Source organism: Lepidochelys kempii, chromosome 2 (assembly GCF_965140265.1).
Source record: "Lepidochelys kempii isolate rLepKem1 chromosome 2, rLepKem1.hap2, whole genome shotgun sequence".
Taxonomy (NCBI): Eukaryota; Metazoa; Chordata; order Testudines; family Cheloniidae; genus Lepidochelys; species Lepidochelys kempii.
This window is the reverse complement of record NC_133257.1, coordinates 120,653,518-120,676,853: the sequence shown is the minus strand read 5'-3', so window position 1 is coordinate 120,676,853 and position 23,336 is coordinate 120,653,518. Positions and strand designations below refer to the sequence as shown.

Sequence of the window (23,336 nt, the reverse complement as noted above, 5' to 3'; positions counted from 1 at the left end):
GCTCCTCTCCTTCCAAGTGTCTCTTTATCACTATTCAAAAACAAAATCTTTCAGAGAGCGTTATTCTGTGGGCGATTCCTACCACTACACAGACAGACAGACGCACAAGGTACAGACAGTAGCTAATAAGACCTAACTGAGAGAGGAAAATGAGACTATAACAATGCCCAGCTGGACCATTTGGGGCAATTTGTAAACATTTGCACCTGATAAAGCATGAGCGCTCAGCACAAGAGCTCAAGCCCCTTTCCCCTCTGGAAAAGGACAGGGCCAGGGCCTAGTTCCGATCTCGGATTGCCAGCTCTTGGTGTAACATCAGAATCTGGGCCCAGCAGTGATCATATATATACACACACAAGCTTCTCTCAACTTTCCTTTTCTTACTACTACTGTTCAGAAAACAGTTAGTGTTATAAGGTTAGAGGAGCCAAAGCCATGGGGTGGGGAGATCTGCTGATCTTTCCTTAAAAAAAAACAAACAAACAAACCAAAAAAACTTCCCCGCATTGCAGTCCAGGATTTACCCTATCAGCTAAAGGATATGTGACACTCCGGTGGGCGCACACACACAACTCCCGCCCCCGAAACTAATAGGTGATTAGAAACGATGCTGAAGGCAGCCATGACTGAAGGGTGAGACAGATCGATTTTTTAAAGTGTGAGATTTAAAAAAAAAAATAATCATCAACCTTAGAGAATGGAGTTCCCTCATGTTCCTGTGAAAATAAAGAAGACTCTTTTCTGGTGGAGACAGGAGCAGATTCTGGCTCATCCTTTTGGCTTGTCACTTCTTCTGCAGGGCCTAGAAAAGGGGGGAGTCCCCACCAGCCACTCTGGGAAAGAGGAAAGGCTTGGGTGCCATAGACTTAAGGCACTGAAGGAAAGATCTCCAACAGTCCTTGGCCCTCGGCACTTTTACTCCTGCCCTTCAGCAGCATCAGAGCTACGGGACCGCTTGGTCCAGGCCTGAGCCTACTGCCTCCCTGTGACCCCCCTTCACCTCTGACATTTCATTGGCGGAGCATCCTCTCCAGACACAACAAACCCAGAAAGGCTCATTACAGCAGGCAACGCTCCAACGTTTTGTCGGGTGTAAGAAAAACACCAACAGCCACCTCGCAAGTATTGGGGGGCGGGAGGGGGGGGGAGAGAAAGCTAGCGTGGACAGAGGCAGCCTAAAGAGCAAAATCTGCTTGCAAGCTTTCTAATGAAATTGTGTCACTTCCCTCCACTGGTTTCTTGGGAGGTAGGCAGCCCTGGGGAGAAAGTTGTGTATTTTTGCAATTTTTAAAAAATAGCATTTCCATTTCAGGGACAATGTTTTAGAATTGTTGGTGGTGAATATTTTAATCATTACATATTAGGAGGGAAACTGTGGTCAGTGCTCTACTGAAAAATAATAGGGCGCTTGCTTTTTTTCTGTCCTGGTGGCTGTTATCCTGTACTACAGTCCCTGTATTACTAGTTTTTCCATTTCATAAACTAACACTATTCAGAAGAAGGGGGGGAGAGGGGAAATGTCCCTGCTCTATCCTGCAGCTGCAGCCCTGTTTCACGTACTCAGAAAAAACGCTAGCAGAACTTACATCAAAACCTAAACTCAGTGTGAACGTATTTACACTAGGAAATCTTGCACGCACTGACATTATTTAAACAATTCTCTTCTGCTTCGGACGATATCAGTATTTTTACATTATCGTGCTATGAAAAAGAATGTTTTCCTTATTTCAACTATTTATTAAAAAAAGTCAGAGATGTTCTGGCAACTAAATAAATTCCAAGAAGCTTGGGGGTGGGGAGGAATTGCATTGGTATTTGTTTTAAATCGAATGCTTGTTTTTTTACAGACATGTATTTTTAGTGATATGCCCTGTCTATTCATATATAATACGTGTAATAATATCCTGAATACAATCATGAGCGCAATAATTTGAGTATCTTTTATACTCCAGGAAATGCAGCTATTTTCAGTTAATGGCTCTATATGTGTTGGTTTTCCTGCTTTCTTTTCCCAGAGGTAAAGGGGGAAGGGATGCTGTCTTTTTTAAATTTGTTGCTGAAATCAGTCTAAAGAAAGTTGAGCTGAACTCAGGGTAATATATTGAGCAGCCCCTTGACAGCTAAAGGTCAGGTGAAAGTCTCCAGCAGGTAAGTCTCGGGCCAACTGCCTGCCCAGAGCTCGCTCCCTGGCTCACAAATTGTTCCCTTCTGCCCACCCAAGTCGATTCAAGCTGTGTTTATTTAGGGGGCAAAAAAATTGCCGACCACCCAATTCCCATCCAGCCGGTGACCTACAAGCTCTGGCCTTTGCAGGCAGAAGTGGCTGAGACATGCATTTGTTCTTTTGCACAAAACTAAAGAAGACAAGTTGCAAAATAAAGAGCCCCCTACATGTCTGATTTGGGAAGAAGACCAGAGCGTAAACACGCTACATTTTCTTCTTGCTCTCCCCACTACTCTCCGGGAAAAACTCTCCTCAGTCCGTAGGAAAATCCAGAGAGGGCTGCTGCACAAGGAGCTCCCTGCAGCGATGCGCAGGAGCTGAAAGAAAGGGACACGCATTGAGCGTGTGCCTGGGCCCTGCCTGGACTGCTTTTTCTCTGCAACATTGCAGACGAGCTGCAGCCCTAGGAAACTTTAAACTGGCGTGCGGGCCGCCCACGGAACTCGGGTCTCGTTTTCTCAGCAGCAGTAAGTGTGTTCGGCATAGTTAACCCGCTTTGAGTCCAGAGGAAAATGAGCTGGAGGAGATCTCGCCTTCCTGGCAGGGACAAACTAACGTTTGTAGTCATTGTTACAGTGACTAAAGCAGGAATTGGAACTAGCCTCCCTGGGTTGGAATAGCAGTGTCTCACTCCCAAAACGCAGGGATGAAGCTGTGGGAGACACCTCCCCAGAGCCTGGACATATGTGTATGGGCATCTGTGCATCACTCACCCCAGCACGTTATACATACAGTTAGAATTCCAGCTGCCCTCAGTCTCCCATAATATGCTCAATATGCCAGCAAATTTAAAGTCAGTCAGGGAAAACGTCAAGTAAACAAATTATATATAATATATAATACAAAACAGAAGGTCTCCTCCCAGCAACTAATAGAATGTCTGGAAATAAATGTAACAAAAGAAAGAATGCTTCGTGCCCGGCTTTTTGTTTTCAGTAAGGCGGATATGGTCCATTTTCTTCAATTTTACACTCCTAATCTCTTTTTCTAGTGTTTGTCCTTTCAATCTTTCTTTAACAAAAAACAAAACAAAAAAACAACACCCCATAACTGGACCGTCAGCTCCACTGATTTTTCGTGGACTGGGAGTGCTGAACTCGGTGAGCCTATGCTGCGGGGCTGAGCAATAATATACCCCCTTAAACCTCTCCCTCCACTAGCGCCCCCACCCCAATTATTTCTAATCGGTTGGGCCGAATTCTGCTTTCCGTTTACACCGGCATGACACTGAAGGAAAACTCGGCCCAGCAGCTGAAGCGGCCTTTGTCAAATGGATCAGACAACTATTAAATCGGAACCCAGCACAACTGGCCCGTGTTAACACCAGGACAGCTCATACAAAATTATGTTCATGATTAAAGGAAAACAATGGTGGGAGGGCGTGGAGGGTTGGATTTTTTTTTTTTAAACAAAACAAAAACCGAGCAGTGTCTCCACTAGCAAGCCAAGAGAGCTTAACACTCACATAATGATTTGTGTAGGGTTTTGTTTTGTCCAGTGAGCCATTTTAAAAAAATAAATTATAAGACTGTTTTTCTCCTTTGTATCAATCACTGAACTCTTCTTCACCGATCACTGGTAAACCCCAATCCAGTTTTCTGTCCCCACAAATTGTCACGGTTTGGATCATTCGGACTTATTTTCCCACGCGATTAGTACACTTTTAACACAGCCAGACTTTCTTGTACTAGAGAATTGCAAGCTCCTACACTTCCTCACCCTTTTGGCCCCCACGGAATAAAGGAATCACCCGAGTAAAGATGGGTAAGAGCGGGCTCAGAGGCGCTGAAACCCAAAGAGCTGGGATTTAAAACTCCCAGGCCTAGTCGTCCACCCCTCCCCCACCCATCTAGCGATTGTTTGATTAAATTAGACTCCACTCGATAAAAACAATCGCTCATTAGCTCTTCCCTCCTCCTCCTCCACCTCCGGTGTGTTGTGAAATGGTGACATCCTCTCCCTTGACCTCCGTCTCCTTTTCTGCCTTTCCGTCCCCCTGAAAAATGATGCCGCAAACTCTGATTGAATTTTATTCCTTCCTGACCTGGCCGGCTTTTATGGTACGAGACACCATCAATCGCGACCTAACGCGACGTTTGTTTATGACTTTGGAAAGAGGAGAATGGCTTTATGAGCCTGATCATAATTAAACCTGGAGGGACAAAATTCATCCCACCACCGCGCTATCTTTGTGCACAGTTGCCCGCACATTAAAACGCTCCTGAGCTCGAGCCTCTGCAAACACACACAGAGCTGGTGTAAACGGCAAGAGGGCGAGGACATTTGGAAGAGATAAAAATGATCGAGGAAGATTCTCGGATAGCACAGAAAATGGTCCTATTCCACTACATCTGTTACTCCATCCAGGAAAAAGGTGAGCGGTCGCATTATGCTTTTGAATATATAGCTAGATCTTGTTTAGCAGCTTTCTCGCGCCCGCCCTGATAAAGCCATATCTTGCTACCATCCATCCATCCCTCTCACACACATACACTTAAATATATGCTTCAAGCACCTACCAAGAATCGCAAAATGTATTTGACCCACTTATTTTATTAATGAACTCGTCTTAAAAATAAGAATTTTTTTTAAAAGAGAGAACTGGACTGAATAGTAAAGAGAACAAAAATGAACCAGCTAAAATAATGGGGACATTTTAAACGAGAAGTTCCTCCTTCTAAAATTCAGTGAAATCTGGATAAACTTGGAGGGCACGCTATGACTCAACACACTGTCATTGGAGCAAGTATTTCTAAAAGTCATGTAAGCGCTCTCTCTGTGTACACACTCACACATACCTGTGACACATATATTGATTCCTATTCAATGCATAACTAGCCTTCAGGTGTACGTGATAAGTCACCAGTTCGGAACACTACCCTCCCCCCTCCCATATCCTAATACTAAGTGCCTGGTTACGTTAAAAATCTTTGCCCCAAAATATGGGCCCGTGTTAGAACGTGTAACTGGAAACACAAAATAATTGAAGCCTTGGGGTGGCTTTCCATAAACAACCTTCGCTTAATTCAGCGTTAGCGTTTCGGGGGAGGGAAGAGAGAACAAAGGAAAAGAGAGATTGTTGTTGGAACTAAAAAGGATTTGAATAAGATGTAAAGCACAAGGGTTACTAATAACATGCGAAGATTAGGATGTTGAAGTCCACATATGGAAAAAAATATTCTCAAGCTTCCTTTGAAATGTATTTTTTCTGAACTTCGCGAGTAATCAGTAAAGCCTTGAGATCATGTTAACAAATATATTGCATTCTGAACAAAAATCTACCGTCCACTTCAGTTTTATTCTTACCTGGCATGTGAGGATAAATAAATGTAAATATGTTCAACAAGGTTTTTAAATTATTTAAATGCGCCATTTCTCTATGTGAAAAATATACAAACTTTTTAAAAAAAAGATAAGAGGGAAATTATCTAGGAAAGGAGCATTTTCCCTTTCTATTTAATGCAATTTAAAATTAATTTTGGCTTAGTTTAACTGCTGAATTAGGAAATAATCATATTCAATCAGCTAAAATACAATATTATCTAGGGTCAAAAACAAGCACAATTTTTTCCCGAGAGAAAAGCAAGTAGTTAACAGTGTTTTTCCAATTTAGTTTTAACTTAAAAATACTGACACAAACGTTGAGCTAACCATTTACCTACTCAACCCCACTGAAGTTAAGGCAGATACCCGGGATGTATGGCAGAGCAGAATGTGGCCCACTCTGTTTGAAGGATAACACCACAGATGCAAGGGGTTCACAGATGCATCTTTCATCTGCTTCACTGGCTCCAGTTCCTTGCAAATTCATTACAGGGTTTGATACTCTACTTGAGCTTGTGTCAGACCGATCGCTACTGGGTGGTTATCGTGTATAATAATGTATGGTTTGCTTTTCCTATTTCTCACGGGCGGCGGAGGGGGGGGGAGAAGAAATAATCTATTATTGGTTGAATAAACGTCAAGGGTGATCGCTTGTTCTGAGCTGGGCTCCATCTCTGAACTGCTGGAAGTTTATGTCCTAAAGGCAAAACGTTTGCCTACAAGGAGGGAAACGCAGCAAACTGAACAGAAGAACCCGTCAACATTTGCCAGAGTCCAAAAGCTTTCCTAACAAAGACTCCCAATCGTCTCTGAGCCTTTTAGCTTTTACTAGCAGCAACGTATCACAGGCCAAAAAGCAACTTTTTCTTCTCTGCCTCCTTCCCATCGTTATTCTGAACGTTAGGTTGAAAGTTGTATCAGAACAGCTGATCAACAGTAGGAGAGCACCTAATTATATTACCTAGCTGCCTATCCAGGTAACCTTCGCCAAGTTGCCCTGAGTCACTGTCTACCAGGGAGACTCTAAGCACCCACTAATATTATTTACATTCTCATTTTCCGCCTTTAAACATAGTGTGGCTAGCAAAGGCACCTCTTCCTTCCTAAACGGCATGAGAGCGAGCCATTTGCCTTAACGTTGTAGTAACACTGCCAGCGCCTTGTATTTATTACAACTGCGCGCGTGCACACACAAATCAATGGAAATACCTGATTGAGATGTTTTCATTTGCTACCATCTAATGCACAGTCACGTCACGCAGCCCCAAAGGAGCAGCACCGAATAAACGTCTGAAACATCAGCTCCTGGTTTTTTCCTGTTTAAGCGAAGAAGGGCTGCTAGGAACACAACGAAGCAAAGTCCAACTATCTGTGAGGCGTAAAGAACGAAATGTCTCTGATCCTTCCACCTGTGGCTGGGTTCCTCAGCCCACGTGTGTCTTCACAACAAAAGAAGGCGGCAATTGATGAGTAAATAATTAACAACAACAGCCTGGACCAGCTCACAGAAGCCAGCAACGCCAATTTTCAGAGAGACAGTGAGAGAAAGAGCATAGCCCTGTTCACCAGGCGTTGGTGCTTAGCCACTCTCGGGGCATGCGGGTCGTCTCTGTTAGAGCCCCTGGGCTGCTTTGACAGTAGGAGTAATTATCCTACGCTTGTTCAAACTGCCCCTCCGACTAACCCCGCTCGCAATCCAATGGGTAATTAAACAGTCAAAGCTAACAGTGGTTTGCTGTGCTATTTATACCCCCCCCCCTTTTTATTTTTGCAGACCGCTGAGACAACAACTGAAGATTTTGCAACCTAGTTTTAACCAACTAAAACAATCACAAGCAACAGAGTCTAACAGACAAATGGCACAGGCAATTATCTCAGTACAGCCTATAATTAAGTTAATTAAATGAAAAAAGTCAAAGAAATTACCATACAGACAGCTCCATGGTAAACACAGTTTTGCTGCTGCCATGCTTCTGATCTGCCTTTAAAACAGAAAGAGCTGAAAAGCTAGAGTGGAAATATCCCTCCGTTTCTAAGTAAGTCAAAGAATCTTTTCCTCCAGGGAATGATCTCATTCTGGTCAGCCTAGGCTACAAATATAAAAACATTTATGTCACGAAATAATCGGCACCTGTTTAAAGCCTGGGGGTGCTTAAAAATCAAGCTATTCCTATCTAAAAATTAGTAAACGTAACTTTCTCAGTAATAAAGTTAACAAGCCTAGGAATTTTGCTATGCAACCTTTTGTATCACTTCTGAGGGGAAAAATACTTGGTTGTTGCTGTGCTTTACAATAAACAAAACCTTGTTATCTCAATTTCATCTTTATCGGCAAACTATATTGCGTAAATATATACACAATAGCTATTTAGAGCGGGGGAGGGGGGAGAAAGCGTGTAGGAAGTTATATTAAATATATTCCAAACCCCTGTTCTGTGAAAAAAAAAATCGAACCGTTTATTCGAGCTGAACATAAAATGTTCCAAATTTTAGGTGATTGCTTTGGAGAGGCGACCCAGAAGCCACATAAGATTTTACTGAAATTACCTTGCATTTATTTACAGTGTAATCCTTAACAATGCAACAGCAATTACTGCTAAGTGTTGCCTTTTGATAAGAACGGCTGATAGGAAACTGTATTATCTAAAGCAAACTTTAGGCCCTAAATATCTGTAATCAAATAATTGACTTCCAAAATCTGACTGACAGGGCGGCTCATTCTAAGCTAATGAATTTATTACATTTTCTTAGTTATTTACAAAGAGAGAAGGTGATCCTGATTGCCCCTACGAACTAATTGTAAATTGACCAGAAGGCGAAATTCTTTATCTGACAAGGCATCACTCTCTGGAACAGTCATCTCCCCTGGTATTTTCTTCTGAATTAAGAAAGAAAGAAATGGGGGGTGGGAAAGAAAAAAATACATAAGAACAACTCTCCCATACAAAGTCCTCCTAAAATGATTTTATTCAGAAGAGCAGTTAGTTATTTCCAACAAAGCAGCAACGTTCTTAAAAAAAAAAAAAAAAAAAAAGTCACAGCTTTGGGCTGAGGTTGGCAGGGAAGGGAAGAGTTGTTGGTGTTTTTTAAATAACTGGTTCATTTTATAAGACAAAGGATTAAAAACTGTACTTTTAAAATGTATATTACATAACTTGCTTAATATGTGTGTATATATAATTATTAATTCTATAGAGCACAGATCTTTTATATGCTTTCATTACATTTAGAGATATATTATAGAATGTCTCCTATATAAAATCTGTACTATGTCGATTAGATACGTGAGTGATATATACAGACATATTACACACACACACATATATATATATATATATACACACACACAGAACCCAGAGGGAAAATTGCATATCTAGGAGAAAGAAAAGGAGGACTTGTGGCACCTTAGAGACTACCAAATTTATTTGAGCATAAGCTTTCGTGGGCTTCAGCTCACTTCATCGGCTGCATTCATTCATCCGATGAAGTGAGCTGTAGCTCACGAAAGCTCATGCTCAAATAAATTTGGTAGTCTCTAAGGTGCCACAAGTCCTCCTTTTCTTTTTACGAATACAGACTAACAGGGCTGCTATCTGAAACCTCTCATATATAGGAGACAGTATTTAAGATATCCCTATAAGCAATATAAGCATATATTAAATATGGAACGTTGTAATACTATTGTGCATGGCCAAATATATCCCAGGTCCTGTCTAATCAATGCTAAGAAAATGTGTTGGTTTATTTGCCAAGTTACAGCTGCCCTGGGAAAGTATTTTCTTTTCCTAGCGAATAAAGCAAGCTGACTAAGTGGAACATATTGCAGAAGAGAGCGAAAAAGGCCGACCTGGCAGTTTCTAAGCGGTCGTTGGGATTTGTGCGGAGGGGAACGAGTTGTTCCATCGCCAATGTTAGCCATGAAGTCTTTTCATTTAAAAAAAAAATGTATGAAAGTATCCAGACGTGTAAGGTATTCCAATTGAATGGTAATTTATTAATAAACAAACAATGCAATACCTCAGAATATTTTCAGGAAAAAAATCGATAGAATAAGATTAATACAGTTTCCCTTTTTATATATAATGAAAAAAAAATCAACGTTTCAGGCACTTTTAATGTCCGTTTTCGGGGGGAAAACACTTTCTGGCGTTTGGTCCACAACATCCACCTACACATTAAAAATAAATTACTATATCGCAATTTACATTTTAAAACAAGTCCTTGGGGGGCGGGGGAAGCTTGTAATCTATACTGCATATTTTGTCCTCTTTTAAACACAGGGCATAATAATAATACCTTATGAGATGGGGGAGTGGGAGGGGAGGGAGTATTTCTCAAAAGCAATAAAAAAACTTACGTGTTATTTGGAGTAACACTGTCCTTTTAACAAACCAAGGCATGACTTATTTTTATTTTATTTTTTTTTTGGCTGTCTCTGTACAAACTATGTGAGAGTTCACTGGGGTGCTCGCTGCTTGCAGGAGGCGGCTTGGTTTGTTAAAGAAAAGATCTAGTCCTTGCTTGAAGTTTGGCCTTTTCTCTGTATTGTTCGGGGGGGGGGAGGCTGTCCGCCGGGCCTGGTTTTGGTCAGAACTTGCTGCAGTCATACACGAAAGCCCCTGAGGTGCGGTAGAGAGACTGGCCGGAGGGAAAGGCCATCTGACAGCTGCTGCTATTCCCGTTCACCGGCGAGTTGTTCAAGCCCAGCCGCTGGGACTCGAACATCTCCCGCACCGCGTGGAAGTTCTGCTGCGGGGCGGGGTAGCCGGCGGCGCTGGCCAAGTGGCCCAGGTCTCCCGCCGCCGTGGCTTGGTTTAGGTACCAGGAGGCCAGGCGCCCTTGGTGCGCGGCGGGGTGCGCGTGGTGCCCCTCCTGGTGGCCGGCCGCCGTGCTCAAGCTGCCGTGGCCCAGCGAGGAGGCGCTGCTGTTGCTGGGCATGGCGTAGTCGGGCAGGGGGTCCTCCACCGGGCTGGCCCCGCTGCTGGCCAGGTGGCCGGCCCGCTCGCCTCCCCCAGCGGCGGCGGCCGCGGCGTACAGGCTCATGGCTTGCATGTTGCAGTGGTAGGTCCCCCCGCCCGCGGCCCCGCTGCCCGGGTTGGCGCCCTGGCTGCAGGGCGAGCTGTAGAGGGAGCTCTGGCCCGGGGAGTAGCTGCCGAGGGCCACCGAGGGGGGGATGCCGGTCCGGGACGAGGCGGAGGAGGCGGAGGAGGCGGCGAGGAGGCTGGAGCTGAGCTCGGTGGCGCCCTGGGGCGAGCCCCGCAGGGAGGTCATGATGTTGTCCACGCTGAAGCCTTGGCTGTGGTGCGGCTGCGGCGGCTGGTGCTGGGGGTCGGGCGCCTCCAGGCTGAGCGAGCGGCTGGAGGGGAGGCTGCTGTGGGGGCTGCTGCCGCTGGACAGGCTGCTGCTGCTGTCCGGGCTCTCGATCTTGGGCACGGCGCTGGTGAGGGCCGCTGCTCCCCCGCCGGGAGGCGAGACGGCCTGCGGGGGAGAGGCGGTGCCGTTCTCGGTCTTAATGTCCTGGATGCGGACCGGCGGCGGCGGCGGCTGCGAGCCGGCCCCGCTCCCCGCCGCGCCCCCGGCCCCGCCGCTCTCCTGCTCGGCCTGCGGGTGCTGCCGGGGCTGGGGCTGCTCCTTGAGGTGCAGCCGGTCCTTCTCCTCCTTGTCCTTGACGGCGTCTTTCTTCTTGAAGCGCCGCCTCCGCCGCAGGAAGCTGCCGTTCTCGAACATGTTGTAGGAGTCCGGGTCCAGCGTCCAGTAGCTGCCCTTGCCGGGCTTCTTGTCGTCCCGGGGCACCTTGACGAAGCACTCGTTGAGCGAGAGGTTGTGGCGGATGCTGTTCTGCCAGCCCTGCTTGTTGTCCCGGTAGAAGGGGAAGCGCTCCATGATGAACTGGTAGATCCCGTTCAGGGTGATCTTCTTGTCCGGCGCGTTCTGGATGGCCATGGTGATGAGGGCGATGTAGCTGTAGGGGGGCTTCACCATATCCTTGGGCTGCGGCTGCGGGGTGTAGGGTCCGTAGGCTCTGGCCATGCCGGCCGGGTACTGCTCGTGGGCCGGGTGCGAATACATGCTCATCGGGGCCGGCATGGCGGTGTAGCCCCCTCCCGCAGCGGCCCGGTAATAGCTCTGCTCCCCGCCGAGGTAAGGCACGACTCCCAGGGAGTTGGGACTGGACACCGAGTAGCGAGCCTGCATGTCCTCCCGTCAGGTTCCCGCACCCTCCCCGCCGGACCAAACAACTTTCCCTCCCTCCCTCCCCCCCCCGGCCCCTCCAGACCGAGGTCCTGCCGGCGATCAGTCACCCCCCGGCCTCGCACACAAGCGGAGGGGGGGGGGAAGCCGCCTCTTCTTCGGCCTGTAAAAGGCACCCGCAAAAGCCCCGCACTCCACACCAGTGCTTGCCGCGGAGAAAGCCACTTCCAATGCCAAAATAAACGCCCTGGGCCGAGCGGCTCCCACACGCCCAGCGCCTGGCTCCACCGGGATCGGCAACACGTTGTCTCTGCCCAGGAGGGGACAAAAGTGGTGGTTTCTTTCTAAGGGGAATTTACAAATATCCACCTTCCCGGTCTCCCGATGTCAACTCTTTTGGGGGGTGGTTCTTTCTTTTCTTTTTTTTTTTTTTTTCAGTCTCTTTTTCGGTCGCGGGCAGCTTTGGGAAGCATTGGAAAAACTTCTGAACTTTTGAGCATCCGTCACCAAGGCGAGGACTTTTTTACGCACTTACTGTTTTTTTTCCTCCTCCGGCGGCGGAGCTCCGCCCTGCCTAGGCCGGGCGGCCAATGGGAAGGGAGAGCCGGGCTCTGAACGGGGGGAAGCGCGGGGGGGACCCTGGAGCCGCAGCAGCAGCAGCCCCGACCGAGAGTTCCAGCTCTGGGACTGGCCACACACACTGGCCCACGCTCTCCCCCACACGCAAGTACCTATCGCTCTCCACGCCTGCCACAGCCTTTCTCCCTCTCCCATGCGCAGAGCAGAGATCGGCTGTCCACGTACACCGGCCTGCCCATACACACGTTCCTGTTACAGGCCGTGCGTTCATACCTATATATTTCTGTCAACACATTTGCCTAGTCCTCTACGCAGATGCGCTCTCTCGGAGGACGCAGCTTTTCACATACACCTAAATACAGACGATTCCGCTGCACGCCCGCTCACCCGCCTCTGCTCCGATAGACACCGCTCTGTGTTCCTCGCCTCTCCAACACCCTTCCTCGCCTTCGCGCACATTCACCTTCTTCAGATCTATCTGTAGACAGGCAACTTCCACGCGTGTGCACGTGCTCAGAGCTCACTTTCTGCTCCCCGGGGCGAAGGAAGGTCGGTGTCACCCGCCCACCCCCATCTTCCCACCAGGCAGGGTAAATGGGAGAAAGGGGAGGGAGAAAGGGGAAGCGAGAGAGACCCACTCCCCACCAGCACCAGCCTCCTTACAGGCAGCTGCCTGAGCACGCGTTTCTGAGGGGATTCCATTCGACAAGCTTTTGACGAGTCCTGCAAAGCTCCTTTTTATTAATCGGCCACGAAGGGCTTTCCTCTGTCAGGCTGCAAAGCAAGCGCCGGCTGCCTGTGCTGTTTATAAACACAGACAGATGTCTTTGTACGTGCCTTTAACCGGCTTGTTCAGGTAACCTGCTGGGGTCTGATGGGCTAAGCCCCCCTTTTGCTGAGAGAGAGAGAGAGAGCTCGAACGAGCATACTTTTGTGCGAAAGCCATTGCAGCCCGCGGAATCAGTGGCATAACAGGTGCGTTGTTGACAAGAGAAAAATAGGTGTGTTCAAAATTGTTTAACGGTTTGACTATCAGGACTTAATTTCTGCTAAGACCGACTCTCTTTAAATGGCTGAAAGAACACTTGTGCTGTAAAGAAATGTTTGGATTGACATTTTAAAGTGGATTTAAGGCTGAGCTGCGGGAAACAAGGAGGGTCATTTTTCTTACTTTTGAACATCGTTAATGGAAATGACTAGTGTCTGCGGGTTGAACAGTGACAGCGGTTAAAGATGCTGATTGGACTGAAATCCAGCCCTTCTCCCCCTTTTTTTAGCCTGCTGCTTTCTACCTCTGCACTCCCATTGCAGTTAACAGTGGGTCAGTTGATAGAACAAGCTGAAGTGCAGACGTTTGGGAACTTGTGAAGGAAAAATGGTCTTGAGTACATGTGGTTTGTGGGAGATGAGTTTCACACTCCCCTGGGTTTGTGACAAACTCTCACGCTGAAGATGAGTCACAAGACCCTTTTGGCTCCACTGATTTCAAACCCCCTTTCCTCAATTTATACAGTGATTGATTGCGCTCCAAACCACAACAGGTAGAAGAGACGTGACGGTGTTAAGGGAACGTGATTTGCTTGGTAGTATTTCAAGTCAAGCCTTTTCCCTCGAATAATTAATCAATTTAAAACAAGTGATGGAAAACGGCGAGAAAGTTGATATGTTCTAACCTTTCCTCCATTTCCTACTCAGATGTAACTGTTCTAGTTTTGTAATAAAAATAAGTCCTTCAATGGTGACTATATTATTCAGTTTTACCTGTTGCGTTTGATCTTCTGGAATCCTTTCACCTGCTCCTGTCCAATTCTACATTTCCCCCAAATACTGACGAATTAATCGTCTCAGTGGCACTGACCTAGGCATTAGTTTCGATGTAGTTTCGACATTTTGTGTCTTCAAAATCTCTCACTTGCTTTGCTAGAAAGAACAGCATTTTAACGCATATCGATAGAACCCAGGTCACCCAGCGTTTCCCACGATCTTACCTGCAGTTAAAACGATTTCCACGTATTTCACATTCATTCCCACTAATCATTGTACTGTTCTGTTCAAAAAGCCTATCTTTCAGTGACTTATAAATATAACGGGATACTGTGTAGGTTTAATGCTCATGATTCTGAAGTTAGATTATTAATTATTCTTTATTATTTTATTGGGATTATTTAATCCCAGTTGTATTGCATCTAATATATTTTGCAATAGCTACGCTCTTACATTACTGTGCAGTGATGCAATAACTAATGTGTGTTAAATTACACATCTGAAAGCAGCAGCAGCACTGTGGTTCTCTACTTTAGGTACAAAAACTGCCATTGTGAAACTAGTAACTGGCACGCGCAAACAGTTTTAGGAAAAACAAAGTTTTATAGAAGCAGAAAGATCAGTTTTCTGACCGGTTTAATTTTGGATACAATCCAGGAAAAGTAATTTGTGTTTGTGTTTTACATACTTAAGTGCGGGACAGGAATGAATTTCAGATGTCTTGTTTGTTTGTTATTTATTGTCGTACCCACCATGGCCTCTAGATGAAAGAGTAACATTTTGGGGTGTGTTTTTGGTGTGGGACAGAAACGAAATCGGCTGAGTAAGGTTAACAATCGTGTATATTGTGGAACCAAAATCCCTCTTGGAATTAACTATTCAGCGTCCTTTTTAAAGCTGTGGAAAGGCAGTCAAGCCATTGTGGGGGCGTTTGTTGCATTTACTCTTAACCTTATTTATTTAGATGATGGAAAGATAATATCAATAGCAACACGGTGAAGGAGTAACATTTAAAGTGGGTAAAGCCAACAGGTGGATCCAAACAATTTGCTGAAGGGTTTCCTCTCCGCTCAAAGACCTAGAGGTGAAACGTTTTTCAGACTGAGGCTATTTATGTTTATACCTACTCAGAGCTTCACCTCTCTCTCTCTCTCTCTCTGTCGGTTTTAACATCACTGCAGTATCCCTGCAATTCACACCTCTATGTCCCTACCCAATCCCGGCTCCTTGAATCTCAGGATAAGGATTTCCATGTTTCCCAAACCGAAGTGCAGGTCATTTGGAGTGAACTGAACTATATGCTTTCAGGTGAAAATATACCCTGGCTCAGCAGCTGAAAACCTATTGTCCCAATTAAACCTGCTCAAATCGATCTATGTTGCAGCTAAGAATAGGTAATTTCCTATCTATATTGTGATTATTACAAATACATTATTTCTGACCTTTGCGCAAAAAATTAACGCAAGAGAACTCCAGAAAAAGTTTGTTTTGATGGCAAAGTAATCAAATTTAATGAGATAATATGCTCATTTTATTGCCTGTTGTAACTGTGTAGCTCGATAGTTTTTGAATCCAGGGAAAACTTTGTAGTTTATCATCTGAATTAAATAATAATGAAAAACCTCTTGCATCATTTGGCTTTCTATTCCAGTTGAAGAAAAAGTGAATTTTCATTTTAGCTTGATAGACAGTAATTGGTGATTTATTTCACAAACGGAATAACTTGCATTTTAAGTCTACAAAGTATATACAATTAACAATCTACAAAGAAAAATCGAGACCCTACATTGTTTTGCAAACGGTGCTTCCCATCTTTCCACAAGAATTGTCTTGGCAAAATATTACTTGGTTTTCTATAAAAATATTGTTCTTTGAAGAATAGTTTGCGACTGAATGATGACATGAATAGATCATTAAAACACATACAATGCCTATGGGTTCCAGGATTTTTATTTAATTATTTATTTAGCTATTAAAATGCAAGTCTAATAACTTCAAAAATGCAACTTCCTAGGGGAAATAATAACCCAGTGCGTTTTCTAACCCTGGCATCTGCAAAGTGCTAATATCTGCGGGAAGATCTCCTAAAAAGATGAGAAATATCCAGGTCTGAATTTATCTCCTATTTTTCTTCAAGGTCCATCCCCTGTCTCTTTTGTATTCCCTTTCCTTCCTTGCTAACTTCCTTTCTCTGTCTCTCAGAAGCTCTAGGGAGAGGCAGAAAAGGTGGAGGGGGGCTGAATCCATTGGGATCTCCAGCATCCCGTAGCTGAACACACACGCGGACACTGCTGCTCTCCTCCCCGTATTGCGGGAAGGGGATGGGGAAGGGAGAGACTTATTTGTTTCCAGTGATTTATTTACGTGAGACTGAAGCGACAGTTCCTCGCTGGTGAAGTCTGGGAGTGATAGGTGTTTAGCAAGTCAGTGGATAACAGGCAGGCAGTTCAGTGGTAGGCTACCAAAGAAAGCTTGCAGTCAGTCTCTGATTATAATAGTCAGTGAGTTTACACACACACACGTTGGGAAGCTAATACTGACTGATTTGTTTTAAAGCACCCCTGCTTCAGTGAGTCAAGCCAAAGCAGGCAGGTCCCTCTTAGAGTTATTTGTTGGGGAAGTTGGACGCTCCTCACAAGCATTTGCAAATTCACAACCTGCGGAAGGGATGCTGCCAAGTGCCCCTCCTAGGGGATTAGTCATTGAGACCAGCGTCTCGGAAAGTAAACCGAGATGGAAGCAGTAAGTTCAGATGTTATCGCCTGGCAGAAAGATACACTGAGGCTCTACGCTGGGTGTTCCTTTCCTGTGGCTACTTCAAGCAGCTCCTACAAATCCATCTGCTTTTTTACACGAGTCCAGTTCCCATTTCTGAACTGATTACAGTCCCATCTCTTTATGCCTTTCACCAGAGGCGTCCAGGGCACACATCCTGTCGCTACGGTTACCTCCCTCGGGCGATGATGTCCCGTTTCCTGCACGTGGCTTGGGGCTGGACTTGCTGCCTATGCAGCCGCCCAGCGGGCTGGGAGCCTCTGGGTCTCCAGGGCGCTCGCTCTGCTCTTTTTTCCCCAGCTGGCGACCACCTGTGCGGTTGGTTCAGGCGCTTCTTGTGGCTGGAGCGCCCCCTGATGGGCCCGGTTAGACTCATGAGCACGGCCGTCTTCCCTCCAGCTCCACCTACAGGATCCGCTGTCCCCCCATTCCCGTGTTTGCCGGCGATTCCTCGCTCCCGGAGGAGCAGCAAGTGGCAGTAAAGTCAGGATTTAAGCAATGTCGCTGAGCAGGCGCCTCGGTGAGCTATGAGATCCCCAACCCCTCCAGGCTCCGTATGACTGGCCTCCCCCTGCGCTCGTAGCTGGCCATTCCTCCCTACTCTTTTGCAGGGGGGCCGGTGCCAGGATATGAGGGAAGACAAAGTGAGTGAGGTAATAAGTAATATCTTGTATTGGACCAACTGCTGTTGGTGAGAGAGAGAAGCTTTGAGCTCCACAGAGCTGAAGACGAGCTCTGTGTAAATCCAACACACTTGCCTCGCTCACCAACGGTTGGATAAACTATGTTACTTCCTGCACCTTCTCTCTCATTCTTCCCTAGTTTCAGAGTAGCAGCCATGTTAGTCTGTATCCGCAAAAAGAACAGGAGGACTTGTGGCACCTTAGAGACTAACCAATTTATTTGATTCTCAGCGCTCCCTGCAACAAACACATAGGCACACTCACCTCCTGCCAACATCCCAACACCCCACACTAGCCTACACTTCCTTCCCAGCCTGGACACTGCCCCCATAAACACACACCAGCCAACATAACTATATTGACACAAAATATATATCGCCTCCTCAACCAAAACACACCATCCTGCCTACCCATGTCCAAATTCTCTTGCACACTTATCATCCTCCAACACTGGCAAGGAATTCCCCAGACCAACTGTCTTACACCAACCAAATACCCCATCAACCAATTGCTCCCCCACTTCAACGCCCTCCAGGCATACCCAAACCCAGCAAACAGCAGACAACCCAGCCTCTCCACTCATTAATTCATTACAGCACTTGCCCTCCAACATCCACCCATCGATGACACCCACATCCTTCTCCCTACCCCAAAGAGGAAAAAAAAATCCTTAGGCCAGTCTCTTTTTTTGTTGAGAACCTTGAATTTTAGCCAAAAGGCACAGACTTCCTGAAACAACTCTAGTTATTAAAAGTGAACACTACAGGAAGGCAAGGCCATTATTTTCTAGGCAATGCCAAGGAATGCTTTGGTGGACAGGTTAGCCAATAAAAGTTGCAAAGGAAACGTGCCAGTTTCCAGGAAAATGTACTTCTGTGTTTTGACCTCCCCCTTTTCTTCCCAATGACTAAACACTGAACCTCAAAAAAAAAAAAAAAAAAGAAAAGAAAAGAAAAAAAGGCTTCAGAAAACTGAGCACTAATGAAGAGCTAAATTCTTCTGGCAACTACAGGGGATGGTGACACATACATTTACATATAGGGAGGCATTTATACATACCCTTTATGTATTTAGACACGTACACGTATACGTATTTATACTTTAGACACATACTTTAGACACGTACACGTACACACACTTTAGACACGTACACGTATTTTCCAGCACAGAGATTTAATAACATTTATGCGCAGACATAGATTCATGCAGATTTTTGCCCACACATAGCTACACAGAAACACAAATAGCTATATTTGCACATAAGTAGACCGAATCCACATATAGGTGTCTATACAGAGAAAAATGGCTAGCTACACTAAGACTGTTTAATCTGTAAAGGAAAAGAGTAAGACAAGATAGAAGAATTTAAAATAATGAATGGTATTGCAAAAGTTGATTGAACCTTCCTATTGACCGTTTCCCATAAAGCTGGAGCAAGAGGACACTGAATTAAAAGGCAACAAGCACAGAAAATATGAGGATTTTTAAAGCGCAACATATAATTAATGCAAGGAACATTCTGCTGGAGGATAAGACTAGCATCTGTAGTTATGATAGGCTAAGATTAAATTATAGAGCTATCTGGATTCTTACTTTTAGGCCCTAAACATATTAACAATTAAGGTAAGAAGAAGGTATCATCCATCTCCCACAGTACTTTGCCACTTTCTCCCCACTTTTTCCAACTCTCCTCTCCCTGCATCCTTAAGGATATGTGTACTAGTTCTTTAAATCTGTAGCAGGAAGGCAGGCCGGATGGTTCTAGACAGAAGTTTTGCATTAAAGCAGAGGGAGAGAAGCTTTAGAGATATTGCTGTTCTCTTGTTTCTAACTGATCTTTTTGTTCCGTCTTAGGAGAGAGTGACTGTTGCTGTGACTCTTTACCATTGGCAAATTATTTTAGCTCCTTTTTTTTTTCACCCAGCAGTTGACAGGAGCGTTGATTTGTTGTTCCACTTATACCTGCTAAGTTCAAGTCCTATTGAGAATGGTTGCCCAGCTGTGGTAGGGGAAGATGCCTTATCTTTAGGTACAAGTAAGGTGAGAAGGCACTTGAGCCTGAGTTGCCTTACTTCTGTTGCTTTGCACAGAGGAAGAGGTTGCAAACCTAATTCTAATAATCAGATTATCAACTTGGAAACATTTCATTTTGTAATTGCAAACACAGGTTTTGTCTTTTACTGAATCATATGGAAAAAATCTGATAGGTTTTTTTTTTAAAGTAGTTATTTTTAAGTGTCTAGTTTGGTAGCCTTTAAGTAGACTCTTAGCATCTCAGCTAATGCATACATTTGAAATCAGGTTTTATACATATGAGCGTGGGATGTATCTGTGGGTCGATGAATAAATATGTTTTCTGGTAAATTTTATGGCCATAAGTTACACATGAGAAATTGCTAAATTGGGACATCCTGGTGCATGTCTTTTTGCCCTAATTAAATAGAATTGTTAATAGAAAACACCATTTCAGTATTAACAAAGCTTTCTGGTAGGCCACAGTGAGTTTCCGACATACTGGACAGGCTCACAGAGGTAGTAGGCAGTACCATATGTACTGGGATAGAGAATGAATCTGTTGCTACTCTCCAAGGGGCAGGTAGTTTGCTCCTTGAACACCTACTAACAGCCAGTTCTGCCTGTTAGAGAGGCAAGGTGGGTGAGGTAATAGCTTTTATTGGACCAGTTTCTGTTGGTGAGAGAGACAAGCTTTAGAGCTAATACAGAGCTCTTCTCAGTTTTGCCTGTGTCATTACTAAGGAAGAACGGATAATGTTTCAAGAGCAGCAGACAGACAAAGCCATTTTGAGATTGAGACACAAAAAACCCCCAAGCAGTATTAAGAACCACTAAATCACATAGAAAGATCCCAATTAAGTGGAATTACCATTCCCATCAAGATGAAGTGATTGCTAGTGTCATTGATCGTCAGTTCAGATATTCCAGTTAGGTAAATTTCCTGACTAGGCATGTTTAAACCCTAAGTAGGGTGAACTGCCTGTGTTGATGTGTGTGTTTGTTTATGTAAATGACTACTTTTTTTCAAAAGTGACTAGTGAGGTTTGGGTGCCCAAACTGAGAAACCTTAAAGATCGATGGGGTATTTTCTGCGAGGATCACTCAGCACTGTTTGAAAATCCATCCATTTTCAGGTGCCTCAAGTTGGGCACCCCAAAACTGGGTACTCAAAATCACTAGCCACTTTTGAAAAACGTGTGTGTGTGTATGTACACACACAGTTCACTCCACTTAATTTACACATGCTTAATGTCTAGAGCTTTGGATGCTTTGAAAATAAGCTGTGCTTTGGATCTCCTAAAGCAGGGATCAGCAACCTATAGCACGTGGCCCACCAGGGTAAGTCCCCTGGCGGGCCAGGCCGGTTTGTTTACCTGCCACATCTGCAGTTTTGGCTGATCACGGCTCCCCGTGGCTGGGGTTTGTTGTTCCAGGCCAATGGGGGCCGCAGGAAGCAGTGACCAGCACATCCCTCGGCCCGTGCTGCTTCCCGCAGCCCCCATTGGCCTGGAGTGGCAAACCACAGCCAGTGGGATTCGGGATCGGCGGAACCTGTGGACGTGACAGGTAAACAAACTGGCCCAGCCTGCCAGGAGGCTTACCCTGGTGGGCTGTATGCCAAAGGTTGCTGATCCCTGTCCTAAAGTATAGTTTTAGAGGCCTCAGAGATGTTTTCAGATGCAAAGATTTCTGTAAGATGTAATGTGCCATATGTTTAGGTGAAAAGTTAGGCACATAGCTTCTTACATCAGTGCCTCCTTCTTTACCTAGTTGTTTATGTTTAAGCTTGAAGTCTAAAGCCTGGGTTCAGCAGAAACAGAATACTAACAGTGCTATGGAGAAGGCCTTCTAAGTAGGCTTGTTGCAGTGGCCCTGAGCTGAGTTTGCCAAAAGAGTTTGCAAAGACGGGGAGAAGGGTCTAGGACTAAACCTAATCACCTTGCCCTCTTTAATAGAAATCACCTAATCACCTTGCCCTCTTTGCTGTCTACATAATTGTATCTGCAATTATATCTTCTAGTCCGGAGAATTTTCTAGGCTGAATTGGAGGAGGAGGTTTTCTTTGGCAATTGGTAGTGCTTTGTCTGTCTGTCCATTCACAATCTTCCCTCCCAGAGTTGAGTTTGCACTTCATCCATGTGCTGAATGAAGAAAACACTTCACCACACCCATGGCTTCCAACATTTGCCAAGTCTATTTGTATATCATGTCTTTTTAGCTTGTAATTTCTACAGGTAGGGGTTGTATCTGATTCTATATGTGTACTGTGCCTTGTACAATGGAGTCCTGATCCTTACTGGGTCCTTTGTGTGGCTATTTCACTGCAGAGACCCATAGATTGCATGCCCTTCTAGCTAACACATCACAGCTAGGGAAGTGCACAGTTAAATCAGCACTGAGATTTGTGATTTAGTTTAATTTTTTTTATTTTCCCATTTGCTTTTCACTTTTCCTTAAAAAAATGGGGCCAGATCCTCAAATCACTAAACTGAATGACATCAGCTGGCTGAGGGAAATTACAGTGTAAACACCTGTTCCAGTTCAGCGCTGAGGCTGAGCAATTAATCATGCAGGTGTCAAGACACTCATACATTAACATACTTACAATATGGGCAACCCTGCCATACTACACATATGTATTTTGCAGCTCGCTGCCTTTGAGCACCACAGGGAAAAATTGGCTGCTGCCCAGCCACAGGGTTAGGAACGGACCTCTCTCTACCGACAGGGTAAAGACCATCCTTTAGTAATTGCAAAATGAAATAGGGGCCAGTCATAGCTTTTTGCAGGACAGAAGTTTACTAAATAATCCTTTAAACCTGTTAATATCCTAGGGCTGAATTCAACTGCTGTTGAAGTCAATGGAAAGACTCCCACTGACTCTTTAATGAGAGCTGAATCTGGCCTGTGTGAAGCATTATCTTTTATCATTTCCACTTTTTAAAACATTTTATCAAGTGTTTTCAGTAGGAATCTGTGAGTGCTGCCTAACTACTAACTCACTTTGCCCAGGGAAAAATCGAACTATAAACTGAAACATGATGCTGAAAACTAAGTTGAGTAGAAAGTGTTTAGTCTAGGGTGGGCTGAATACTGAAAGCACGTATCTGCAAATAATTTCTCTGACAATCAATGGAAAAGAAAAATCATTGAATAAATTCTTTGCCAATTATTCTTTGACTGTCTCTAGAGTTGATATAAATATTGCAAAACCAAATTGCTAACATTTATTCAACAGTAAAAAAACTGCTTTGTCAGACTAGCTCCGAGTTAGTCTAATTTTCCAGTGCCCTTAAGGACTGAGACAAAAGGACAGTATTGTAGTAATTTTTGCATTTGCTGTGTATATGTATCTAATCTGTTGGTTACATTTTACTGAAAATTGCAATTATACCATGATCCGGCAAACACTTACGCACATGCTTAATATTATGCACATGAGTAGTCTCACTGAGACTTTAGAAATGTGTGCAAGATCCCAGAATACACTCACTGTCCTTACTGACACATGTCCATCCCCAATTCCTGCCAAGTACCACACGCAATATTGTACCGTGCGGTATGTACCAGGCTGGGTTCAAAGAAGCTATCCCTGTAAAATATAAGGCATATTTTATTGGAATAGCTGCAATCTCCATATGTGATGACGCAAACTACAATATATTAGCTTAATTGTTGTACAGAAGCTTTTTATTCATTTTTTATGAGAGAGGGAATACTAAGTTGTCTTTATTAGCTTGACCTCGCAGGAGTATGGAGGTGTTTTGCTTGGGGACAAA

General features: G+C 44.8%; 1 protein-coding gene across 4 annotated transcripts in view; it reads right to left on the bottom strand.

The window, feature by feature from the left end:
- The window catches only part of FOXC1 (forkhead box C1), a 41,788-nt gene extending 30,017 nt beyond the window's left edge, over window positions 1-11,771 (bottom strand). For 2 of the 4 annotated variants that reach the window (XR_012157347.1, XR_012157349.1), the window contains exon 1: window positions 9,906-11,771. Coding sequence is in view for 1 of the 4 variants with exons in the window: in XM_073332191.1 (XP_073188292.1) it covers window positions 10,136-11,743 (1,608 nt within the window). In the remaining 3 variants the exon portion in view is untranslated. Of the gene's footprint in view, window positions 1-8,187; window positions 8,427-9,521 lie in introns of those variants that run through there. The other 2 variants (XR_012157348.1, XM_073332191.1) reach the window with 2 other exon arrangements.
- Window positions 11,772-23,336: the final 11,565 nt, after the last annotated feature.